The 23,810-nt window shown below is 41.0% G+C and overlaps 1 protein-coding gene across 6 annotated transcripts in view; it reads right to left on the minus strand.

Annotated features, from left to right (window-relative positions):
* Window positions 1-5,894: 5,894 nt before the first annotated feature.
* The window catches only part of LOC148088899 (high affinity choline transporter 1-like), a 44,764-nt gene continuing 26,848 nt past the window's right edge, over window positions 5,895-23,810 (minus strand). The window contains exons 1-9 of one of the 6 annotated variants that reach the window (XM_087801024.1): window positions 21,396-21,625; window positions 16,021-16,230; window positions 15,841-15,954; window positions 13,819-13,974; window positions 10,294-10,442; window positions 9,120-9,263; window positions 8,851-9,004; window positions 8,553-8,770; window positions 5,895-8,448 (exon numbers count right to left, since the gene is read on the minus strand). In XM_087801024.1, coding sequence (XP_087657150.1) covers window positions 7,912-8,448; window positions 8,553-8,770; window positions 8,851-9,004; window positions 9,120-9,263; window positions 10,294-10,442; window positions 13,819-13,974; window positions 15,841-15,954; window positions 16,021-16,207 — 1,659 coding nt within the window. In that variant the 5' untranslated portion in view covers window positions 16,208-16,230; window positions 21,396-21,625 and the 3' untranslated portion in view covers window positions 5,895-7,911. Of the gene's footprint in view, window positions 8,449-8,552; window positions 8,771-8,850; window positions 9,005-9,119; window positions 9,264-10,293; window positions 10,443-11,331; window positions 11,400-13,818; window positions 15,356-15,840; window positions 15,955-16,020; window positions 16,231-16,753; window positions 21,361-21,395; window positions 21,626-23,810 lie in introns of those variants that run through there. The other 5 variants (XM_087801039.1, XM_087801032.1, XM_087801067.1 and 2 more) reach the window with 5 other exon arrangements.

A 23,810-nucleotide genomic window follows, 5' to 3' on the forward strand; every position in this document is an offset into this window, starting at 1 on the left:
ATTCATTCAAACGTGCGCCACTGAAGGCCTATGTGTGAAATGCACGCCCTGTCACTGCAACAGAAATGTTACGTTTTGTTATAGAACAAAGTAAAGAATATAATACATTAAATAAATATGAATTAAATAAGATGAATAAAATAAAAATTATAATTTCTGTCTATTCAGTCACAGTAACAGTGATGAGTTTGCGGTTTTGACAAGTCAGAAAGTCAGCGGGGCAAGTAAATCCACAGTTTTTCAAACACTTTTCGATCTTGTCATAATATGTGTTTTAAAGGTAATAGAAAGAATCCTTGATACTTTGTCGAGTGTGTCCACTTCATTCTACTATAGCTTCACCTGCTGCTCTTTGTTTTGCTTTTGAAATGTTTTGGCGCAAAACTGGTGAAAGGTACTGTGCTTCAACGTAATATTATGTTGTGTGCGTATAAGGACCCCAAAAGAAACTTGCATACGAAGCAGATTTCAAGCAGTAGAACATGGGAATAGAGCAAATTAAGAGAGAATTCAAGAGTAATGAATCAACAGTATGTCTTTTTGCTACTAAGCGATAAAAAATAGATGGATAGTACAGAATCGGAGTCCATAATAATGTGTCTTGTAATCCGGTGCACCTTGCAGTCTGAAAAATATGTTTTTTTTTCAAACCCAAACAGTGATGCCTTCAACATAATTCGACGTCCTATATACTTCAGGTGCACAGATATTGAAGGAAAACACATTCTTTCTACAGCGTTCTTAAGAGCTTCTAAAAAAATCGGTATGGTTGGGGGTCATAGTCTTGCTGCAGGAGATTAGCAGCCAAACTCAAGTCTCCCAGATGTTAAGCCTGTAATAATTTTCACCAATTCACCAACTCCAGTTGCAGAGATGTTGCCACAAGGCTTCACTGTCGCCTCTCCTAAATGTACGGCAAATCGTCACCAGCTGCATCAGACAGTTAATGGGTGTATCATACCTGACCGAGTGGCCCAGCTTAAGATGTTTTGATTTACGGGGAATCTGCTGCATTACATTTACCTGGCCAACAACTTCTCTTCTTCAAAGGCGCTGGGATAGAACATCTTGAAACTACTTTGGAATTCTGTCTTGAAGATATTCTTGGTTATGCACTGGCTTGTGTATTGTTGCCTCGCTCAAGGCTTGGCGTACGACCGAGGGGGCAACATGCAGTTTGAAAAAGAGCCAGTTCATCAAGTCTACACTTGATGCTAGCGACAGAAAGACAGCACAGAGAGACTCGCTCTTACAACGTTAAAAAATAGAGTAAAGTTTTCGTTTATCCCTTTTCATGATGTGATAGTGGCCTCACCAGTTATTTTACTTCCTCTATAGCTTGTTCTATTTTAGTACTTCTTCTCAGGTCTGAAGAAGTGTAATCACTTTAAGAGTCAATACTTTGTTTATACGTGGTAAGAAGTATTCGACCCACTTCTCATGGAAAGACTGGCTCACTACACACCAGGGTCCGATTAGAAAACTAGTGGGAAACATGATCGCCAGCTATTTCATCTCCAACAACGATTCTCAGTGAAGCGGACTCAACTTATTTAGTTGTTTTTTTGAGCCGACATGAAAGACGGAGTTGCTTATGAGTGTTTGACTTTGCTTCACAATAGGAACTGAAATTCCCCATGAGTAGCAAAGTCGTGCTGGTGTTTGATGCTGGACACAAGTGGTCTTGAAAGGGATGAGCTGCCTGCTCTGACTCATTAAAGCTGCTGACATTTAGGAATGATGAAGAGTGAGCTCAGCTTCCTCGCAGCAGCAGACTCGCCTTTCAAGTCCCTCCAAAACTCCCATCGCTGTTATTTACCGAGCAAGTGGCGAACAAAGATTTCTCTGGAAGATTGAATCTGTGGCTTTGACACAAAGTACTTCTGCGGTGACTCCGAGTCTTGGTCATGTCCAAGTGAAACCCCTGGAGGGAGTGGCAAAGCCTCTCGGAGGGAAGATTAAGACCTGCCGGCAGAAAGCGGGCAATGGTGGAGGTGTGGGTATTTGGTGCAGATAGAATGAATGAAAGGAGCGCCAACGAAATCAAGGCTGCTGAGCTTATCCGGCATCAGTAGCACAGTGGTGGCAGCTCACCATTTGAAGAGAAGGCAAGAATAAAAAAAGAGTCACACTGTTACATGCAAGCACCAAATCTTCTCAGACTTCTCTTCTTTCCCCTTCATTCCACGGCTCACCATCGCCGAAGACGCTTTGATTCCGGGGTCGTGCTGGCCCTTTAAGCTTCGCAACAGTTGGAGGAGATGTAAGATACTGTTTTTATTCTATTCAACATGCCAAAAGCTCGGAAAATTTAATTTACTGTCAAAACATATCAAAGCAGCTCTATGCGATTTTTAGTCGAGCGACACCAGTGGACTAAAGTGGTAGTGTTTAGCCCGACGGGACACCACATTTCCCATGAGCACTTGCTAAACGTCGCAAAAGTTGCCATGTCCAGGTTTGTAGCAGTTGGACGGATTTTCTGTTTGCAATCTTCCATTGTCTGAATGAAGGATGATACTGATGAGGTAATGAATCAGGTTGTGGATAATGAAATATGATATGACGGCTTTGTAAATAACATAACTTTCACTTTGTTTTTGTACCGTAATTGTCCCCCCACCCACCGCAACCAGCATGATATGTAGCATGTTCACACCATCAAAAGCTTTTACAGTGAAAATAAAAATCACACAAAACACCTCAAAACACCACTTTAAGTTGATGTGACATCACAAGTTATTTTAGTAGTAAAATATTAAAGTACACAAAACTACCCAGAGCTGCTTTAAAATGACAGGATTATTCCAGCAACCCTATTTCAGTATAAGATATGATGATATGGTGACAAATAAAGGTTTCAGTGAGCAGGTAAGATAAGGAATTGAGATAATGGATAAATATAAAGACACTTCTAATTCACAAAATAATTTGTTTTCAGAATTCGACACTCCTGGAGAGATGTATTTGTATACGTATCTGTCTGTCTGCTTGACTTGTGACTACCACCCACATCATCTCACACTCAATACTGAACGTTTTTTTGTGTTATTTTTTTGCGAGCTGTCACACAAAACACAGTCCGTCACAGTCTGACACAATATGAACATCAACAACACATTATTACAATGTTGTCGCCTCTTTTTTGGCACTTTTCTTTTTTGTTTTCTAGATAAAATATAAAATGTTTTTTTTTATTATCACAGGGGTTATGGGACCAAACCATTCATTGACATAGACAGGTATTACAATACCACGTTTTACTTTTCTAAACCCTCTTTAAACCAAAAAAATACTTTACTTGACACTCATGCTTTATACTGATCTTGTGAGGGAATGCAAGGTCTCCAGAGATTCTAGTTTATAAATCATCTATTCCATCTAGTGGTCACATTGCGTATTTGTCTTTTTATTCGACTTCACAACGTTCGATAGAATAAATTGCAATAATATTTGAACACAAATAACTCATTCACTTTTCACTTTGACAAAAAAAACCTCCTTCCTCCTCCTTTCATAGCAGGACGGAACAATAACAAAAACAGTCCTCTTTTGAAAATGCTCTTTTATTAACGTAGGAGAAGAAAAAAAAATGGTTAGAACATGCGAGGAAAAGGGCACACAATAGGATTGTTTGGAAGCAGGGATACATTTCAAAGGGTTCCCTAAAAACAGCCTCTGCAAAATCTGGGATGAAACGAGCTAATAAAGCACCACAGTGCAATAAATAATGCAACAACAGGAAACAACATGAAAGATCGTTTCATCTCCATATATAGGGAGAAGAAGGAAAACCAAGATGTGTGGTGTGTTCAGCAGTTACACAATTGTGTCTTGTAGGCACACACACACACACACACACAAACGATGGGACAAATGTTTTTCGATCACCTTCTGCAGATCATTGTTCAGCCAAGTATAAGAGCTGGAATACTTTTATTATTATGACAACACTTGTCGTGTGTGGGGATGGTCTTCGGGTCATGAAAAGGGCTTCAAACGAGGGTAGCGTTATAGTAATCTGACACTGACACCATGTGGTGGCATGTGGTCATTACATCAACATATACATAACATTTTTCGGCTGCTGTCTTAAGAATGAATGTTAAATAACAACGAACATATCACAAGGAAGCCATTAACGTCTGAATCTTTAATCTCTACAAAAAAATGCATGTCATTAGATATAGTTATTTGGTAAATGGTAAATGGTAAAACATTTTTGGTAAACTTCAGAGCCACAAGCATCTAAAGAGCAACTAAGATCTTAAATAGATGTTGGACTCTATTGTACTCATCGGTATGTGTCTGTTTGTACAAAACTCTCTTTTTGATTTAAACATTAACCAGTAGAAAATTATCTTAAGCCCTAAGTAAGTAATAAGTTAAAAGCATGGTCAAGATGAGGGACTTACTGTATCTTGGAGAGGAAGAATTCAACATTTGAACGGGTGAGTCAGTAGAGTTGGGTTTTCACATTAGTTGACGTTTAAGCTATACACAAAGATGGAGTGACAGAAAAAGTATCAGCCAATACAATCCGTTATCCAGCTGTTATCACCACAATTCAGTTCTTAATACAAAATTCATTCTTCAATTTAATGCGCATGTTAATTATTACTACATAAGTATCCACTAGATGGCGGAACTGATTCATAAATCACATCTTAATCGCTTTAAAATTGTTCAAACTTTTCATTTATCTCGAGCCTATTTCTGTTGTTATTTTAAGAATCAAAAGAAAATTATTGTGTGCCTCGTCATCATCAGGAATGGTCAATTTAATAAGAATACCAAGCATTTGGGCACAAAGAAAAGCCTTATCAGGATTATGTTTTCCAATATAATTCAATTTAATTAAATTCATTTCGGACTTGGACAGGAGATAAACAGATATTATAATTGTATAGATGTTAGCAACAGAACTCCTACATTTAATGTTGTTTTCTTTGTTTGTGTACAGCTGAACTCGTCCACCACTACACATGTGTGCATGTCAACACGGTCATTTTAAAGAAGGAACATTGAGGGGGGGCTTAGAAGGAAACCTTGAATCAAAGGGGAATTTAGTGAGTTGGAACAGGTTCAGAGAAAACCAGTATAGCCTCTACAGCATAGAGCTATTGTTCTTACCAGGAACATGTCCTCGCACACACGTTTAGGCATGTGTCTCTTGCAGTGGAAAATTACTGGATGCACTGGAAATCCTCATAAAGCTCAGCTCAGGGCAATGAGTTGTGATTGCTTCAGTTCGTCGAGGGAGGGATGACAGATGTTTTCATAAAGTACGATTGAGTCTGTTGCAGAGCAAGTGACACTGGTCACTGGTGTTTATGTCACACATTCAGACAATAGTAATCGTCACAGAATTGAAAAAATACGGCTATATTTTAATATATAAATTAAATAAATGTAGGGCTGAGTTATCAGAGTGCTTTTCGTGTTTTATATATTAAGAGATATGTTTATTTCCTATGTATATTTCACTGAGAAGTCAGAATATTTTACATACATGTTAATGATCACTGCATCTCTATTCGAACTTAAACATATATATATATATATATATATATACACATATATATCCCAGAGAAGCAAGAGCCATTCCGACTCAATCTTTCTGCGCATATCAATAAACAACACTTGTGTAGCTCGGGCCGACTAATATGCGTATAATCCTGGAGAGGATTTAATCAAACTGACACATCGTCAGAGTTTACCATTAGTAGCCTGAGCCAACGAGACTGAATTTACAGTCCACTGTTTACGTTGCTTAAAAGTACCTGCGGCTATTATGGGCCCGTCTTCTCTCGGCCTCCACGGCAACAAGGATACAAGCTCGGAATCATGACGGACGATCGCGCGGAGCGGCAGGAAACACAAACAACAAACAATTTGGTGTCAGCTTTTATTTTTGACAGAAACTCACCCCATGGGGATTTACAATAAAATTGATTACAAAGTAGAACCTTGCCAAGTAGCAAGAAAGAACAGCCTTCACGAAAGTTCAGTATACAAACAACACAGTTGAAGACAATCATGCATAATAGTATAAAACCAAATACATATTCGGATGATATACAGTAAAATAACTCGCCACCTATTTATAATAGAAAACTAGAAACTCTGTTGTACGTTCTTAGAGGAAACCGCTGGATAGCCCCAAACACTCCAGAATTAAGGCATTGATGTGAACTGTTGACAGGTTTTCGAGTTCAATTACAATCGCGTTCCTGTGGCTTCTGTCACATATGTGGGATGCACATCAGGTCAAAGGTCAGTGAGTTTCATTGAAATGTAAAAATATGAGTTTTCAATTCTCTGAGACGATTTTCTAACCTGCAAGAGCTTTGACAAATATTGCAATCATCATAGATAAAAATGACAAAAGTCCAAAGATACAAATCATGATTAAGCTGTACAGTACAAGAGTATAATACAGTTCGTAACCACAATCACACAGTCGTAAAAAAAAAATAAAACAACAAAAAAAACATCTTGTTTAGAAGAAACAGTTTTTGTTCTGTGCGATGAGTCTTTGGGAATCGACAGGTTCTGACACGCATATCCAAATAGTTTCAGATGGAAGTGACAAGAGCATACGCAGAGCCAGGTTAAACACTCAATGAGGTATTTCAACAGTGGCTAGAGTATACTGAGTCCAGCGAGGAGTGAAACTAGTTTCCAGTGATATTTATGGTGACGAGAGGATTCGAGGACTTCACTCAATCCATATGAGCTACAAACTGCTTTTTTCGCCTCATTGAGATGACACGATAAACCATCGAACACCTTTGTAAATCTTGTCGAAAGAATTGAAGAAAAAAAAAGTGCTGTTAAGCTTATACTGCTTATTTAGTAGCTGCAAACCTAAACTGCACTTTAAACTGCAGCTGTGCATACAGTAAAACAGAACAATACAAAACATCCTGTACAAGAGTGAAACTTTAAATGGTACGTTGGGGGGGGTGAAAGAGACGTGATTTAGTGAGACGTGCCCTACAGTTTATAACCCCATGGAACATCAGGAGCATTTCACATGTTGTAGGTCTGTATTTTTATAAGGCCAGAAATAGTGTCAAGGTCCTTCACCTGTCATTGTCACCAGCATTGCACTGCACCCACTCCCATTGGCCATGAGAGCTTTTGCTTGTACCTTTTTTCAAACGCGTCGCTGGTAGAGGAAGAACTGTTGCCATTTTTATTTTCACGTTAAGGCGACTCTTTTCCAAGTTGAAAAAGACAATAAGAAAGAGATTTCACTCACAACACTGCTAATCACAGTTTGTGTGAATACAAGCATGTTATGAATTATTGGTGTAAAATAGGAAAAGGAACTTTGTATCATGAGGGGATGGAAGAGATTGAGAGTGAGGTGAGGCGAACTCACTCTCCGAGTGCCGACACCAGAATGAAATATGTTTGAGAAGCTGAGTGGGACCAGTGGCTGAAGAAAGACTCGACACGTGTCGGTAGATGAAAGTGTAAACCATTCTATATTAGAATTCAACTGTCGTGTTGTGGTGCGCATCTGGTCAGAATTTAAGAATTCACTTTTAAAAGCGAATTTATTTGAACTTTTTCCATTTTCTATTTTTACAATCCAAACTCTCATGTCCATGTGATTGAAATCTAATTCTGTGATGTAATTAAATGGTTAAAAATTTGAATTATTTCTGTATACACATCATATACAACTCTGCCACCTCAACACAGCATAAGGATTGTTGTACTAAAAAAAAGGATTCGGTTTTTAACATGGCATGGCCAGAAAGTCACTGTGATTCTTCACAGAACCATTGCTCAATGTCCAGCCTTCTCCAAACACCACCTTGCTCCAGTAGAGCCCTGATTTTTATACCAGGGAACCCACCTCCAGGTTGTGCCTGGCTTGCCACCGGTAAGAGTAACCTAGCAGCTGGTAGTGTCCAACAGTTGCTTGGACGCCTCTTCAGGCTCAGCGTTAGTCTTCTTCAATTCTGCATCGACAGTTGGGGGCTTCTGCTTGCGTTTGATCTGGAAAACATCCCATTTCTCAGCCAGCAGGCCCTTGTTGAAAATGATCGAGGCCAGCCAAGAGAAGAGCAGGATGGATGCCAAAGAGGTGACCATGATGGTGGTACGGAATGGAAAGAACTGTGTGAGCTTTCCTTCGGCGTCCAACCGGCAACCGGGGAAGCGGATTGCAGGCGGCAGGCCGATGAGGGGCTCGCCACTAAGGACTCGCAGGACAATACCCATTATGTAGCCGACTGAGGCACCATAGCCGTTGGACACCTTGAAGAAGAGGATGCAGACCAGTTGAGGGAACATAATGGTGTAGGACATGTCCACTCCAACAATCCAGAAGACCAGCACGCTGTTGTCCAGGAAGGTGAGTGCAGTGCCAGCCAGGCCCACCACAATCACTGAAATACGGATCACCCACTGCATCTCACGGTCTGAAGCCTGGGGAAGAAGGGAAATAGTTGAGAAAGTGAAGGATTTGCTGCAAGTAGGGTGTAGTTTTTAATGACTGGTTGCCAGGACACATTAAACACATTCAACCTCACCTGTTTCCTGAGTATGTTTTTGTAGATGTTGGAGGAAAACAGGGAAGCTGAGGACAGGAGAGCGGAGTCCATGGAAGACATGACTGCAGCGGCCACAGCTCCAATCCCGATGACGGAGATGTAAGTGGGAGTCAAGAACTGCAGTGCGATGGGTAGGATGGAGCCGGCCTCTCCACGTTCGTAAGGTGTTGGCAGTCCATAGGTAGTGGAGTTCCAGTCTGAGATTGTGGTGTAAAGGTAAACATTAAAACTATTTTCTGGGACTTTTGGGGCAATAGCTTTCGTGCAAAGGAGGTACCTGTGGATGCAGCCACAGCTCCAATCAGAACAGAGGGAATACCAAGGATCAGGCAGACACCTGACGATGCAAAACATGTCACCTGAGCTTGGCTGTAAGATGAAGCAGACAGGATTCTCTGGTAGAAAGCCTGGTAGGCCAAACCACCAAGAGCCTGAGACAAACAACCGAGGGTGAGTTTTTCTGATACTAGTTGTTGTTCAGGGTTGTTGAAATGAGGATATAATGTAGAACACACAGAGATATTTTGAATGTTCTACGTAACTCACCAACAACATAAAGTCGTCAAACCACTTGCCGGCCTCATCAAGCTCCACTGTCCCCACCCAGGGGGCCTGAAAGGTCTGGTTGTAGGCGGTCAGTGAAATGTCCAGGGAGTGGGGGTTGGTCAGCATGAAGGGAACACACACCCACTGTACACAAAACACAAAAAGTCAGCTTATCCAATTTCGGCGATGGCAGGGTTGCCTTGGGCCAGAGACCAGACATCAGCAATCTGACCTTAACAACTGAGAAGCTGAAAGAACCAGAGACTCATACATTTTATATAATTAATTTTAATTACGCCTTAATGTCACAACGCAATCTGGAACTTATAAACCATGCGTTTGTGTCTTTTTTAGACTATTTTAACAGTTTGTTTTCGTGTCTATTCCAGAAGGAGCTGTCTCGCCTGCAGTTGATATAAAACTCTTCAGCGAGAATTTTGACCCGCCCAGTAGAAGAACTCACATTTCCCAGATCCTTAAAACTCTTCACTGGCTGCCAGTTTCTTTCAGGATCAATTTTAAAATTCTGGTTCTTACTTCAACTATTCATGGTCAGACCTTCAGTGATCTGATCCAGCCTTACACCCCAGCTCAGGCTCTGAGGTCTGTGGATCAGAATCTACTGATGGTTCCTGAACACGGTTCAGGACCAGAGGAGAGAAAATCCTTCCAGTCTGTTGCTCCTAAGCTTTTGATCGATCTTCCTCTACCTCTGTGTTTGATAATCTACTGACTCCTTCAAGAAACATTTTTTTTTATTTGTGTTTTTTCTTAATCTTCTGGGACTTATGTGTCTTGAACTTTTAAAATATATATATTAACTGTGCTTTGTCTTTGATGGTAAAAGCACTTTGTGACCCTGGTCTAGAAAGGCGCTTTACAAATAACCATTACTTGCTTACTTACTTACTTACTTAATGACTGACTTACTGACTTACTGACTGACTGAGTAAGTCAGTCGACTTACTGATTTAATTACTAACTAAATAATAACATACTGCTCCCATTAACATCACCATCTGACTACATGGACTTTTTTTGACAGAGCTGAAACAAATGGTTGTGTCTTGTCACAGAGCAGACAGAGTGGTTTGACGGTTCGGAGTTTAAAAGCAGAATGTAGCACTCAGTCCTGGGCGTTCACACGTGGACCACCATAAAGCCCTCTACCTACCAGGCTGATGAAGATGAGGATGAGCTGGATAACATCCGTGTAGGCCACAGAGTAAAGCCCCCCCAGCAGTGTATAGATAATGGCCACCACTGAGGAGATGATGATGGAGTAGACGTATGACAAGTCAAGGATGACACGCATGGTTCCACCTGGAAGAACAGCGCAGAGGGATGAGCACGGAGCCATGATGGAGTCAAAGACATACTCAGACGTCACGATACATGCAGCTGCTCATTAAAGGGGCCCTATCCTGCTGCCTTAAGTTACTTTTGGAACAATATAGGACCCCTATGGAAAACTGCAGCGTGTCTCTTTTCTGCATAATAGTTGAGAGATGGTACATAGGCCCCGCCAAGGAGGGGTAAAGAGGCGTATGGTTGCCCAGAAGGTGTCACAACGCTCGTGGCTATTACAAGCTATTTGTTTGGGGAGGAATTGCGAAAGCAGAGGAAGAGTTCAGAAAAATTGTAAATGCAGGATAGCGCCCCTTTAGATGTTTATTAGATTGTCAGTCTCTCATTTGCTTTACTTTCTGTTACTCAGTCCGGTTTTATCTCTCTTACTCACACATATACACACAGACATGTATATATATGTACATGCGTCCACTCATAGGCATGTATTCTTTTATTTCAAAAACTGTTATTACACAGTTGATACTTCCCAAAAGACAAATCACTATTTTTTTTCTGTCAATTAAGAAGTTAATGGTGGTCACTGTGATTTTAAACATTTAGCAAAGCATCCAAAAGCATAAAAATACATGAAATTATAATCAAAACTTGAAGAAGAACAGAACAGGTACACAGAACAGAAGCAGCCTATTGATTGTGAGACTCCAAAAAAAAAAAAAAAAGAAGAATATTTTCACCTAGACAAGTTTCACCCAAACATTCAGCCTTTCAAATTAACACATACAAGAAAGAGCTGTTTGGCTGATGAAACGGAAACATAGATACGACTAATAAGTACATGAAGACATGTGAATTAAAAAGAAAACATCTTGTTACTCAAACAAGGCAAGCAAAACGTCACTACCTTCACAGTTTGTTCCACATTGCCAGGATCCCCCCAGCCGTAGCCTGCAGCCACACCAAAACAATGCCCTTAAACAGAGAAGTGTCAGACCGGCACCATCGGTACCCACCCACCACCATCTTGACCTGCCACCCCTTCCATCCCCCCTCCCTCACTGATGCTTGCTGGCATCATCAGAATACTTTGGAAAGGACCAAAATGACATGATAGCCAGCGCCGCTGCCGTGAGCCGTCGGTTCACACTTGGCTCTAAAATGCATTTCGCTTGAGAGGCTTCTGGTGTTCGTTCAGCGCACGACCCACATTCAGCAGTTTCCCGATGCGAAAATAAGCAGCAACAAGTAGCCGGAAATGTCACTTTCATTCCGTTAAACGTTTTTCCTTGAACAGGCGTCACTTTATAACTCAAGTTATGGCCGAGACTTCTCGCAGGTTCGATGCATTTTGTTGCCAGGTGCGAACTAGATTTGTCTGGATACACATTGGTCATCAAATAAGAACGTTGTTTAGACAAATGTTTGCAAACCAAGCGCGAGGTGTTGGTTTCACATTTGTCTCCTGTGAGCCGAGCTGTGCTGGTCCCCGCAGGGCTAAATTTAGAAGGACGAGAGGTGGAATTCAGAGGCCTCTGGCGATTTCAAGGTTTAAATACTTCCAGTGTTGTTTTTAGATATGCATCTCACCTCAGAACATGCACATCCATACACACTGACAGATATTGATGGTGTTGATGGTACGTACTGTGCACGGAAAGATCGGTTTAAAGTCTATTTCCTGCTTTTTGGCCTGGGACCTCTACACACACACAAAGGACAAACAGGAAAGCACACACACACACTGAGAGTTTATACTACACACATCTAACAGTTTCCCAGCAACAACATCGCTGTGGGTCAAGTGGACTGTCTACAGTGTTGGATGTTTGCGTGTTGCCAAGCACACAAGGGGGCTCGTAACTTGGCGACTTGAAAGGGGAACCCTGTTCTACGTTGGTTTGATAGGTCTGGACCCATGTGTCAACATAGCCCGTTGTCACGAAGAGCCCTCGTGGTCCTGCAGCACAGCTCACAGCTAACAAATTCAAGGTTTCCTCAAGGCTACGTTGACACCACAGCAATCAAGTTCTTTGACTGTCAGAACCTGTGGAGGCCATGTTTGTACACACAAATCTGATCCTCAGCCGATTCATGGTTCAGACTAAGCTTTACGGCGTGTAAGGTGTGTTAACTTGAATTACACCAGATCAGATTTGTGAAAAATAAAAAACTCAAATAAAGTAGAAATGTTATTTTAAATCAAAAAAGATTAAACTTGTTATTAAAATATTCGTTTTCAATCTCATTAGCGCAAGGGAAACCAACAAACACATTTGTTATTGGGCCTTCGGTTCACCTTGACCGTGAAATGACACAAGGGTTAAATTGACATTCTGTCTTGTAATGCAAACGTAGCCACAAATTACTTGAATGGTGAGAGGTGAAAACAAAAAGTTTCTGATGACCCGTTTCAATAATTGACCACCTTTCACAATCAACAGGCTGCTAAATGTTTCACACTGGAAAAGAAAAACAGCATTAAAAACACACAAGGGAACACTTTTCTATGCACACACACAGTCCGTCCAACACATCCACGCTTTCACACTGTCACGTTGGCTTTTAAAGGCAACATACAAAGCTCACCACATTTACATGATTGATAGCAACAAAATGACTGGTGGTTGTAACAAGAATATCAACATTCATTCGTCCTAAGCAGTCATTATTATTTAAAGTCGTTACGGTTGATAGCAGTCGTTAGTGTTTTAGTGATAAATCCTCGAACATTCTAGGTATGAACGTGGATTTTACGCAGATTTTATTGGTGTTTTAGACCCACTGAGGTGTCTTTATAAGGTAAAGGAACAAGGCTAACATAGCAAGCTAGCGTCTGGCAAGTGTCCTAAATAGCCGCGAAACATGTTAAAGACATGAATGTTAACAACTAAATTCTGATTTATAGCGTCGTAACAGTGAAAATTCTGCTCCAGTGCATGACTGTACTGCAACCAGACATTTGAGTGAGCATATCAGTCTTCGATTTTTGACATGCCTTCAACACCATAAAGCCATCGCTACTTGGTTAGATTTTGAGGTCAGTAGGCTAGGGGGCCAAAAAGGGCCTTGATATAATCTTAGTACCGTCTGAAACCAGTATTGTGACAACAACTTAAAGTCAGGATCAATAAACTTATCATACAGTTCATGGCGAGACCATATAAGCACAGGTTTATAACAACATCCTGACTTCATGCATTACCAGTTCCACTAAATACAGTTATTAATATTTGACATTGACACCAATCATCAACAGCCACCTGTTTTCTTTAAACATCACCGTGTGTTCGTGTTACCTACATAAGAGCAGTGCCAGAACGATTGCATAAGTGTGTGTGCGTGTACGGACACAATGTGGTGCCAAAGACTGCGGCAGTGTTAAGTTACTCACCCAGGCTGACGAGTGTGCGTGCCACCCATAGTACATCGGCAACCAGAGCCGGAAAGATCAGCGCGGTGGCCAGGAAGTTCCCATACTTCTGTTGGAAAGGGTCCATCATTGTCACGTACTTGTTTTCTCTCATGGGCTTCGCGAAGAAAAAGCCACCTGGACCAAAGAGGAAAAGAGTTGTTTGAAAAGAAGTCTACGGTCGAGCCTATAAAAGTCAGAGAGAGCGAAAGGAAGACGGGGAACAGATGGCACGGCGCATGTGAACAATAGGAAAAACAAGTGTTCCCTTCAGATAATTAAAACACCTTCACATGACCTCTGGGGTCCACTCACTTGACAATAGTCTCTAACTTGGCAGGAATGCTGGATTTCCTGATGCATCCAAAATGCATTGTGGCGCCGGTTTCATCTGCACCGTATTCTGCCAGAAAAGCTTTGAGAATTCAGGTCTCATTAGGTCAGGCCTCGGAGTAAACCCATCTCTTTGCACCTGTTGCTTCCAGTTACTGCAGTGAACTGATTTCTCATGAGCCTATTTTTAAAATGAGCGACATTTTTATTGGTGCCTGGTGTCCATTGGGGGGGAAGGATATCGGAGCTGTGTTGGTAGTCAACAACACTCACTAAACTAAAACTACTACTAAATAATTTAGAGTCGACTTCGAGTTTACTAACCAAGATCTGGTAAGGTCATTCATAGAAGTAGCGTGGCAGAACAAGGTTTTTAATCTTTTTTTAAATACCATTTATTACAATAACGCGAAGTTCAAGCCAAGTGTCCGGTGATCCCATTTGATCGCACAAAACCTGTGTGACCACTCATGAAGAACGTCAAAGCTGTTGGAAACACAAGTCAGAAATAGGTTCAGAGGGAAGTCCAGATAGTGCAAGATAAGCACTTATTTACATGTGGAGAGTCGTCAGGAGACTGTCATGTGGAATATAAGGAAATAGTTGACCCTGTCCAAGTTGAGGCATGTTCCTCGTGATGGAGAAAATGTAGTTTGTAATCAATGATTAGAATGATTTGACGTTTGACAAAATCACTCTGTGTTATCTTGTAACTTGTATCTCTATAAATTTCTACTGAAACCTCATGTCAACTGTGGTAGTAGAAAAAATGAATTTAGGAAATCTGTTTCCTGTCTGTGTAGTGTGTTAGCTATTAGCTTTTGCTTTAAACAAGCTTAAAATAAAGTCTTGACCATGTTTTTCCGAACAATTCCTAATGTCGGGGCTTCAATACTAGAAGGAGGTTACAGGCGAGCAGTATGGAGGTATTTGGACAAGCAATAGTGTAGCTCTGTTTGCGACCATCAAATGGACACTCATTTTTGTCCAAACATAAAGGAACGGATTACTTTAAAAATAATCCCAACCCTTAGTCGACAGGAGGGTGAGTATAAAAGGGGTGAAATTGGAATTGTGGGTGTACTGTCACTCTAAGGTTCGGAAGAGTGGAAAATAGACTGCATTGGAAAGTAACAGATAGCAGACGCAACAGTTTTTTAAAAAAATTCTTCGTCTGCATGTCTAAAACTGTTCAGTGGTTAAGCGGTAAGAACACAATTGTAACTTGAACTGTGGTTTTGACAGGTACAAATGTGCCTGACAGGTAAATTGTCAACTTGGCACGAGTGAAAAGATGACGACGCTATAAGCTATAACCAGGAAACATGACACTTTGTCACTCTGATCAATTACTTAACACACTTTTTTTTCTTTTTTTTATCCTCCCTCCATCTCTATTTATCTCTTAGAAAAGACTAAATTATTTTAGAACGATAATATTTTACAGATCAAAGCATTGTAAGCACAAGCTAGCTGTGGCGCCGTCAGTAAACTGATTATCTTGTGTTGTGTCCGGTCATTGGAGCGTCTACAGCACAGCTATGTTTGAGATACTGAAACAGTTCCATTCTTTCTACTTTTTAAAGTCAGATGGTCCTGCAGTGAGACTTTCTGTTCCCGGTGGTGGTGGACGCTGCAGGACGTGACATTGTTGTGCAGAGTGAGACTCACCGAGGAAGAAGGTGAGCACGTAAGGCACTGGCATCAGAGCCCACACGGCTCCTAGTGTCGGGTTGTACGTGGCTTCAGCGATACCGAGGATGAAGCCTCCGCCGACCCAGGTGGCTGCACGCGAGAAGCACCAGTTAGAAGATCAGTCGAAGACGACGAGGACTTCCGCATCTGCCTCACCTGTGAGAGTGAAGATTCCAACCAGCAGGTTGATTTTGCGTCCGGCCAGAAGCGTAATCTCGATGCCGTCGCCAGTCCATTTCCTCTCCTCCCTCCTGGATCGCATGGACGCCCAGATGCCCGTACCCAGGATGAGTAGGTAGAACACCGCCATCACCACCAATCCAGGAACATTGAGAGCCATCATAGATTACTGGTGTGTGTGGACCCCTGTGGAACAGAGACCAACGAAAACATGAGCCGAGATGTATTTGCCAAAAACTCTCATTTAAAGTTGCAGACAAGAAAGTTTTCCTGACAGGGAGTATGTCAAACATTTATCCAGAGAGACGCCTCCCGACTCAAGACACTGCAACTTTAAATGCATTTTCAGACCAGGCTTACGCGGTAAATATGTAAACAGGAGTGGGGGACAGAGAAATAAGCAAGTTTACTCAAATCAATAGCAAAGACTTATTTTAACGAGTCAACCAAAACTTTAAAGCTTGTAAGACAAGACAAGACAAAAGAAGACAAGACGGAGAATCAAGAGGAATGTTTCTGAATCAGGTCAAGCGAGTAAGTAAGTGAGGGAAACCCTTAAGAGTTGCCCACAGCCACAAAAAGAAAAGAAAAGATAAGGGAGATGTTTACACTAGACTCTGAGGCCACAAGGTTACTTCACCAAAGCGGGGAAACATGGCGGATGAGTAATGTATACAAAGTTTGCATGAAGATTCAAAAGAGATCTCACCATACGTTCGGCAGTACTGACAGGATGGTGGACAGATGTTGTCCCCGTCCACAGTGGTTGGAAGGCTGAAGTTTTGACCCCATACATCAGAAAGTCAAGAAAACTCAGTGTGTGTATATGGGTTAAAATTGGGTAAATGTTTTGGAATAAACTCAGAGGGATTGGGGAAACTTTGCCAAATGGGAACAGCATTAAAAAAAAGCATAGTAGTTGCTTCAGCATTAGTTCCTTCCAAAATAAATGCCAGAGGCATTTTTCCTAGATTTGGATTAAAGGTGTGTCAGACAAAGATACAACATGTCAGATATAAATTCATCGAGCTGCCAAGTCTCTGAAACAGATTTTTTTATAATGTCGCTCCTTTTTTTAGCGTGAAGTTTTCTATAAAGACTGGAGTCCCTACTTTATCTCCTGAGCTGTGGCCTCATAATGCTGGTCTTTATTAACCAGGAATTAGAAAAGAAGAATGTAACAAGAATTTTGACAAAATGCATTTATTTGGCAACACAAATAACAGCCATTACAGTGCACCATAAGTGTAATGATGTAAGTGCATTTAAACATTTCAACCAGGATAAAAAGAAGAAAAAGGTCAAAATGCCATGCTCTACTGCTGTGGTACAATCGAAGATATAACCCTAAGTAAAAGTCATGCAGGTGTTTAACAATAGTAAATAGATCAACCAGTGTCGCTGATTTTATGGGTGTTTGTGGCAGATTTCGATTCCTTGGTGAAGGGAAAAATTGCAATATTTGAGGCTCAAATTATCTTAATTATCTCTATGTTTGTCCTTCTTCATCAAACATCTTACTTTAAATATTGACATCCATAATGTCTGTCCCTTATCTTATCTTAAAGAGTGAGATTTTTCTAGGTCACCATATCAACATGGACGTTCATCTAGTCTGATGTCGAACAAACCATCGCGCGGAGGAAGACGAAAGCTAGTTTGCTGTTGCTAGTTCAACAAAATAAAAGTGAAGATGATGCATACGTGACATGGTGAGAGAAATGGGAGAAAATCGTGGTGGATTAAAGACGAATTGGCGTTTCTGTGTGCAAGCTTAGAAGGAATAAATGAGGAACTAAAAGAAAAAAAAATGTAATGTTGTCTGTGTGTGAGTATGTAACATAGTGACAGGATGTACAGCTTGGTTGGTAAAGGAGAACAAAAGAAGAGTTCAACAGTTTGCTCTTAAAATGGATTTCAGTCCAGGGCAGGAACACGTTTACACTAAACTCTTATCAGTGGCGAGAGCGCTTTACAGTTCAGGCAAACAGGAAATGAACACAGTGAGCAGGAGGCTGCCATGTACAGAGTAAGACCAGTGTGTTTAAAAAGAAAACGTCACAAACAAACATGCATGTCAGAAAGGGTGGGAGCGTCTACTAACAGAACGTTCACAGAAGTCGTCACAGAGAGAATTATTCTTTACGTAAACACACAAACGCCCTTTATTTTCTGTCAACTAATTTGCTGCCATTTTAGCATAAAACTAAACTAAAACTCAGTTTAATGATCAGGGTTGAGTCACAGATCCAAGTCTTTGGACACATTAAGGATTTAACAATGTCTGTAAAATGGCAAAACAAAGTTTTAATATCAGACAATTTGGTTTCAACCTCATTTACCTTTTTTTTTTTTTTTGGAACAGTGAGTAGAATTTGGTAAATTAATGAACACAAGTTACATTCATTTAAAAAAAATAATTGCAAAAATAAACATTTATATTGAAAAAAACATGAAAGGTATCAGATACAAAACTGATGATGTTTGAAAATGAAAGAAACTTCTTTAAGTGGTTGTCAAAAAAGGACAGATATATATAGTTCCCCACCCTCCATAAAGTGTCAGAAAGGATGCCAGGTTAATGATTGATCCAGTGTGTGTGCTGTGGAAGTACATCAACAGTGGATTAGAACCTCATGGCTTTTTTTCCTTTGAAGCATATGTAACAGTGGGGCTTGCCCTGTACAAGTGCAGTCGAGCCACGCATGATTCATACGCTCACATTTAAAGAGCCCATAAAAATCTTCCCAACATGGTTTCAATTACGCTGAAGGGGATCTTAAACAAAGTTGGCAAGTTTTGCACACGTTATGTATGACGTGAAGGCAGAAGACATTTCTTGCCAATTGTGTAATATCTCGCCTTGACAGATCACAACACTGATGCGTAAAGGGCACCTAATCTGAAAACACAACTCTCCTGATTTATTCAGATCTGGTGGAGGTGTCCTCCCCTAAAAGCCCTAAATCAGTCAAGTACCTACATGTTAAATCCTGAAACAAAATAAATATTTATGTAAACATGGTGAGAGTTACTTCTGCCCTTAGGTGTTTTTGTAATGTGTAAATAAAGCAGCAAACTTTATTTTTATTTGTACAAAACGGGAGTTTCAGGGCTGAGTTTAAGAGACACTTAAATCAGCACATTAGGTGCCCTTTAAAGTCACCAAACATGTCCCTGCAGATGATTGTTTGTCAAGGAGCCAATACAGGAACTGATGTGTACAAACCTTGAGTCTCAGGCAGTTTAAAAACAATTCCATTCATTTTTTTTCCTCTCCTAGTCGCAGAACAATGTACAAGGATTTGAACAGCCAATGAGCACCGGCCTTCAACCTACACCCCTCCAAACGGACTTTTTCTTTCCAATTATAAACCCAATCCCCTGCTATAAACGGCCACCACATGTGTGTGTTTGTTTAGTGGTGTGAGGCAAACTTTGCGGAGACATCGTAACTGCGAAAATAAAGTGACCATCCATTCAAATGTTTATAATAAGAGCAACTTAAAGCTGTTGAATTCATGGAAACAATTATTTATTTGACATTTTTTTTCCTAATCACACTTTAAATATTGATACCTATTCAGCTGAAGTTGAACTCTATTGACAGTGGCTTGAAACCGACTAGAGCAGAGTCACTTATTCATTCAGAGCATTTCCGTAAGGACCCCCTTAAGAAAGTATGAATCGTCTCTTATTTCCTCGCTCCCGAAGCCTCACCTTTTTCAGGCGTGCCAGCTCACGTGCATTGCTGCGTGTGAATTTACTGAAGACAGAAACAGCTTATTCCCTGTTTTTTTTAAAAAGCCTCACTCCCAGAAAAAATATTGTTGGAGGTGTGCTCTTGCACTTTAGCATCATAGGTTGACAGCCACAAATCATATTCATGTACAGTTTATAGTTGTGTTGTCGTATTTTAAAGGATCGAAGAAACTTTAAAGAGATTATTCACGATATTATCCCTTGAAAGATGCGTGACATTTTTTGCAGATTAATTCGTTTTTTTAGGCAAAAATGTTCCTTTACATTTTAAGCGACTGGGGTTTGCTTCATCTTAGTCCGAAAACACACTTTAGAATCATCCAAATATACTGCTTGTCCGTAAAATCCATCTTGTTTTGAAGGAACAACATGAGGAAATGTACTTAAAAAACTTGAATAAATCTACATTTTAGGTTAGATGGTATCGGAAGTTATCAGTCTCTCAGCTCCTGCCTGAAGCATTTCCTCATTCAAACACATTGCAAGTGTGCAAGATTGAGGCTGTTGGCCTCGCATCTTCTGCTACAAACAAGTTTAAAATATAAAATTGTTCAATATTTTCTAAACAATTTCTTTTGTCAAGGCTTCAATACAAGAGGGACGTTACAGACGAGCAGTATGGAGGGATTTGGATGTTTTAAAGTGTCTTTTTGGACGAAGATAAAGAACGAAGACCCCTAGTCGCTACATTAAAATGAACAAACATTTTCGTCTATACCTCAAAACAGCCTTAAAGCAACTTCAAAAATATTGTCTCACAAATACGTTAGACAATATTGAGAAATAGAAATCATACTTCTACACAAAAGTAAACCAAAAAAAAAAGAAGGTATTTTTAACATAAACAGTCTGAAGACATTCAAACTGATGGGGGGGGGTCATCATCGTCTGATGTCATCATTGTTGACATGTTCTGTAAACACACAAACATCTCATCACGAGGACTTGAAAACGACTAAAGGAGTCTCCTCTCAGGTGCAGGAATGCTGCTGTCACAAACTCAGCTGCCGCTACTTTCTTTCTATGAATACCTCTCCTCCTCCTCCCCACTCCCCCACGACTCTCAGTACTTTTCCGTTCAGCGAGACGCTCCTGCCACCCGAGCGTTGTTGCTGCCTCCCCTCCACCTCGGCGACCCCGCCCCCTTTTGTAATCTCAACGCTAACTGACATCCAGCTCCAACTCACCTTCCTCCAACCTCTCATGAAGCCACTCTCCGAGAAAAAAGAAAAAAAAAAGGCTGATAAAGACACAAGAGAGAGAGTGAAACGCGACCTCGCTGTCAAAAACCCTTCGAGCCGGACCGTAAAGGTGAGCATCCACAGGAGCCACTTGTCTAGACTCGAGTCATGATCTTCCCTAAAGCTGCACGAGAGAGAGAAAGTGCAATCTCGCTTCTCCGAGTGGAAAGTTACCGCAGAACAAAACACAAGATATCAATCATGAAAGTAACAGTTGTCACCTCAGGCAACTGTCAGCATTTCTAATTGCAGAGAGAAGAATGTTTACTGAACTCAATAAAAAAAAAGCGTCTTAGAAACAAGATTCACCCGGATCAATAAAAGTGACAGCATAACGGGCGCACCTACCTAGAGGATGTGTGGACTGGATGGAGGCGTCCGGGGAACTGCGGACGATAAACCGGCTCCGGATGAAGTCTCAGTATGAATGAGCAACAAGTAGTTCCCCCTCCTTCTGGGCTGCAGAGAGAACACTTGCTTTCCTTTAAAAAGTGATTCAAGACAAACGTCTTCAAGGAAAGGAACCACTAATCAACACTCGGAGACAAGAGGACGGAACGCTCTCGAATCCTCGGCAGGCTCTGGTTTTTAAAGCACACATGGGAGGGAGGGGTCAGGCCGGGCCCCGAGGAAAGAGAGCCTGCCACTACAGACACACCATTGGTGGCTTCACTATCAAAGCGCTGCCCTGCAGCCAATTATCTTTGTCAGAGCTCATGAGCGGAGGGCCGACTCCCGGGTCGGGCCCCGGTCCACATGTGCAGCACGACCCGTCGCTTATCTATCAACGCCGTCTCCCCGCTCAATGTTGTGGATTCGAATTCCTGCCTCTTTATCTCACCTAGCTGTTGTTTTTCACACCGACTCAGGAGCCGCTGATGAATCCCCATCAGCGACTGTGTTTGCTTCCCATTTTTTGCGTTTACTGGTGTGTGTGTGTGTGTTTGTGTGTGTGTGTGTGTGTGTGTGTGTGTGTGTGTGTGTGTGTGTGTGTGTGTGTGTGTGTGTGTGTGTGTGTGTGTGTGTGTGTGTGTGTGTGTGTGTGTGTGTGTGTGTGTGTGCGCCTCCTCGCCTCTACAAAGCCCTTCTTGTTCTGTACATATGGTTTAGTGTATCAGGGACTTACCAAGTCACATGGGGAGGGCAGCAGAGAAGAAGTCGTCAATTAAGCGTTATTCCTCATAATCCATGTACACATGTCTTCGATTGGAAAGAAAGGCGTCTTTGTCCGGTTCAGGTGAGGCGTCAGGATGGACGTGGCAGCGTCAGAAAACTTCACACACTTTCGCCGGGGTGAGGAAAGAAACCGACACAAACTCTGAAGAAGACAGATTTCACCACGACGATAAGATCTCGGAGCAAACCAAAATTCATCATCATCAAGATCTTAGATAAGGGAGCTTCCTGTTTGTCAATTTTAATATAAGTCCAGGCCTCACGTCGCTCTGTCGCTTCTCTCTTGAACACGCTTTATTCACTTCACTTCCTTCGTGAAAACCATCTCTGACGGCGCTCATGTGAACAGGAAGTGTGGTTCAGGGATGAGTCAATCGACACGTCTGTGTCAACATGTGTGTCGTGACAGAGAGACACACTTTTTTTTTAGATTTGGAAAGCACTGATCACTTCTGTGAAAAAGAAGAATCAATCCGTCCCCACACATGCACGTCTATTGCACATTCAACCAGACGGTTGTGTCGACGATTCTATACATATCAATTCCCAACACGCTCGGTAGAACAACAGGCTTAATCCACAGGAAAAGAAACGTTACAGCAGAAGTGAACGTCGATCATAAAGTGTCGGGAAATTCCCCCAAAAAAGCATCAACACAGTCACACACGCAGCACGAGCTTGAATGACCCCAACGTCGTGACCTTTGACTATTGACATTAAGAGACCATTGATAATGATTTATAATGACGTATAAATCAGTTTTACAGGAGTTTCAAACACATGGATCAGGATCCATGCCCGGGACGGGATGGACAGTGATGAGCTATTCAGCCAACACTGCTGTGTCGACTTCCTTGATGCACTTGCAGACAGAACATCATTTCGAGGCCTTATCTCTAGAACATTGTGGGTATTTTTTTTAACTCGGTTAACTTGTTGTTGTGTCAGTCACACCCTGACTAACTAAAAGTTGTATTTATTTTAGATATTCTGTGACAGTAGCAAGAAGAAAAATACTTTAAAAAACCTTTTTTTTTCATGATTTATTTTAGCTAAATAAGCTACATTTATACCTATAATATAATATACAACATGTTTTTTAAAAAAAAACATGTATTCAATTAATTTCTTTTAAGGGAAAAGAAATACCAACAAATAAAAAAGAAGGGAAAAACCCCAAAGTGTTATATGTTGAAATGGTAATTAATAATAATACTTTTGACCGGGTCTGTTATAGAGATTTAAGATAAGATAAGGAACAGAGATGTGAACAATTGTACAGATAGTTCAAATAACAGTGGAGTTTTTAGGAAAGTGAAATGATGGGGATTTAATATCCTTGTTAGATACAGTTTGGTAAATGTAAAGATATTATATGTTAGTCTGATTTGAGTTTGACACCCTTGAGTCCGACAAAATCCCCTCAATATTCACCCGCGCTGGTGGAAAGTAAAAGGTTATTGGACTCAAATGAAACGGGATCAGTGACCAGAACCGTGTATGCTATGAAGACAAGAAGTTCAATTTTGTGATCCGACACAATCATGAATCATTGAATCATTTTAATGGGAAAAAATAATCCTTACA

Source organism: Callionymus lyra, chromosome 1 (genome assembly GCF_982586985.1).
Source record: "Callionymus lyra chromosome 1, fCalLyr1.hap1.1, whole genome shotgun sequence".
NCBI classification, from domain to species: domain Eukaryota; kingdom Metazoa; phylum Chordata; class Actinopteri; order Syngnathiformes; family Callionymidae; genus Callionymus; species Callionymus lyra.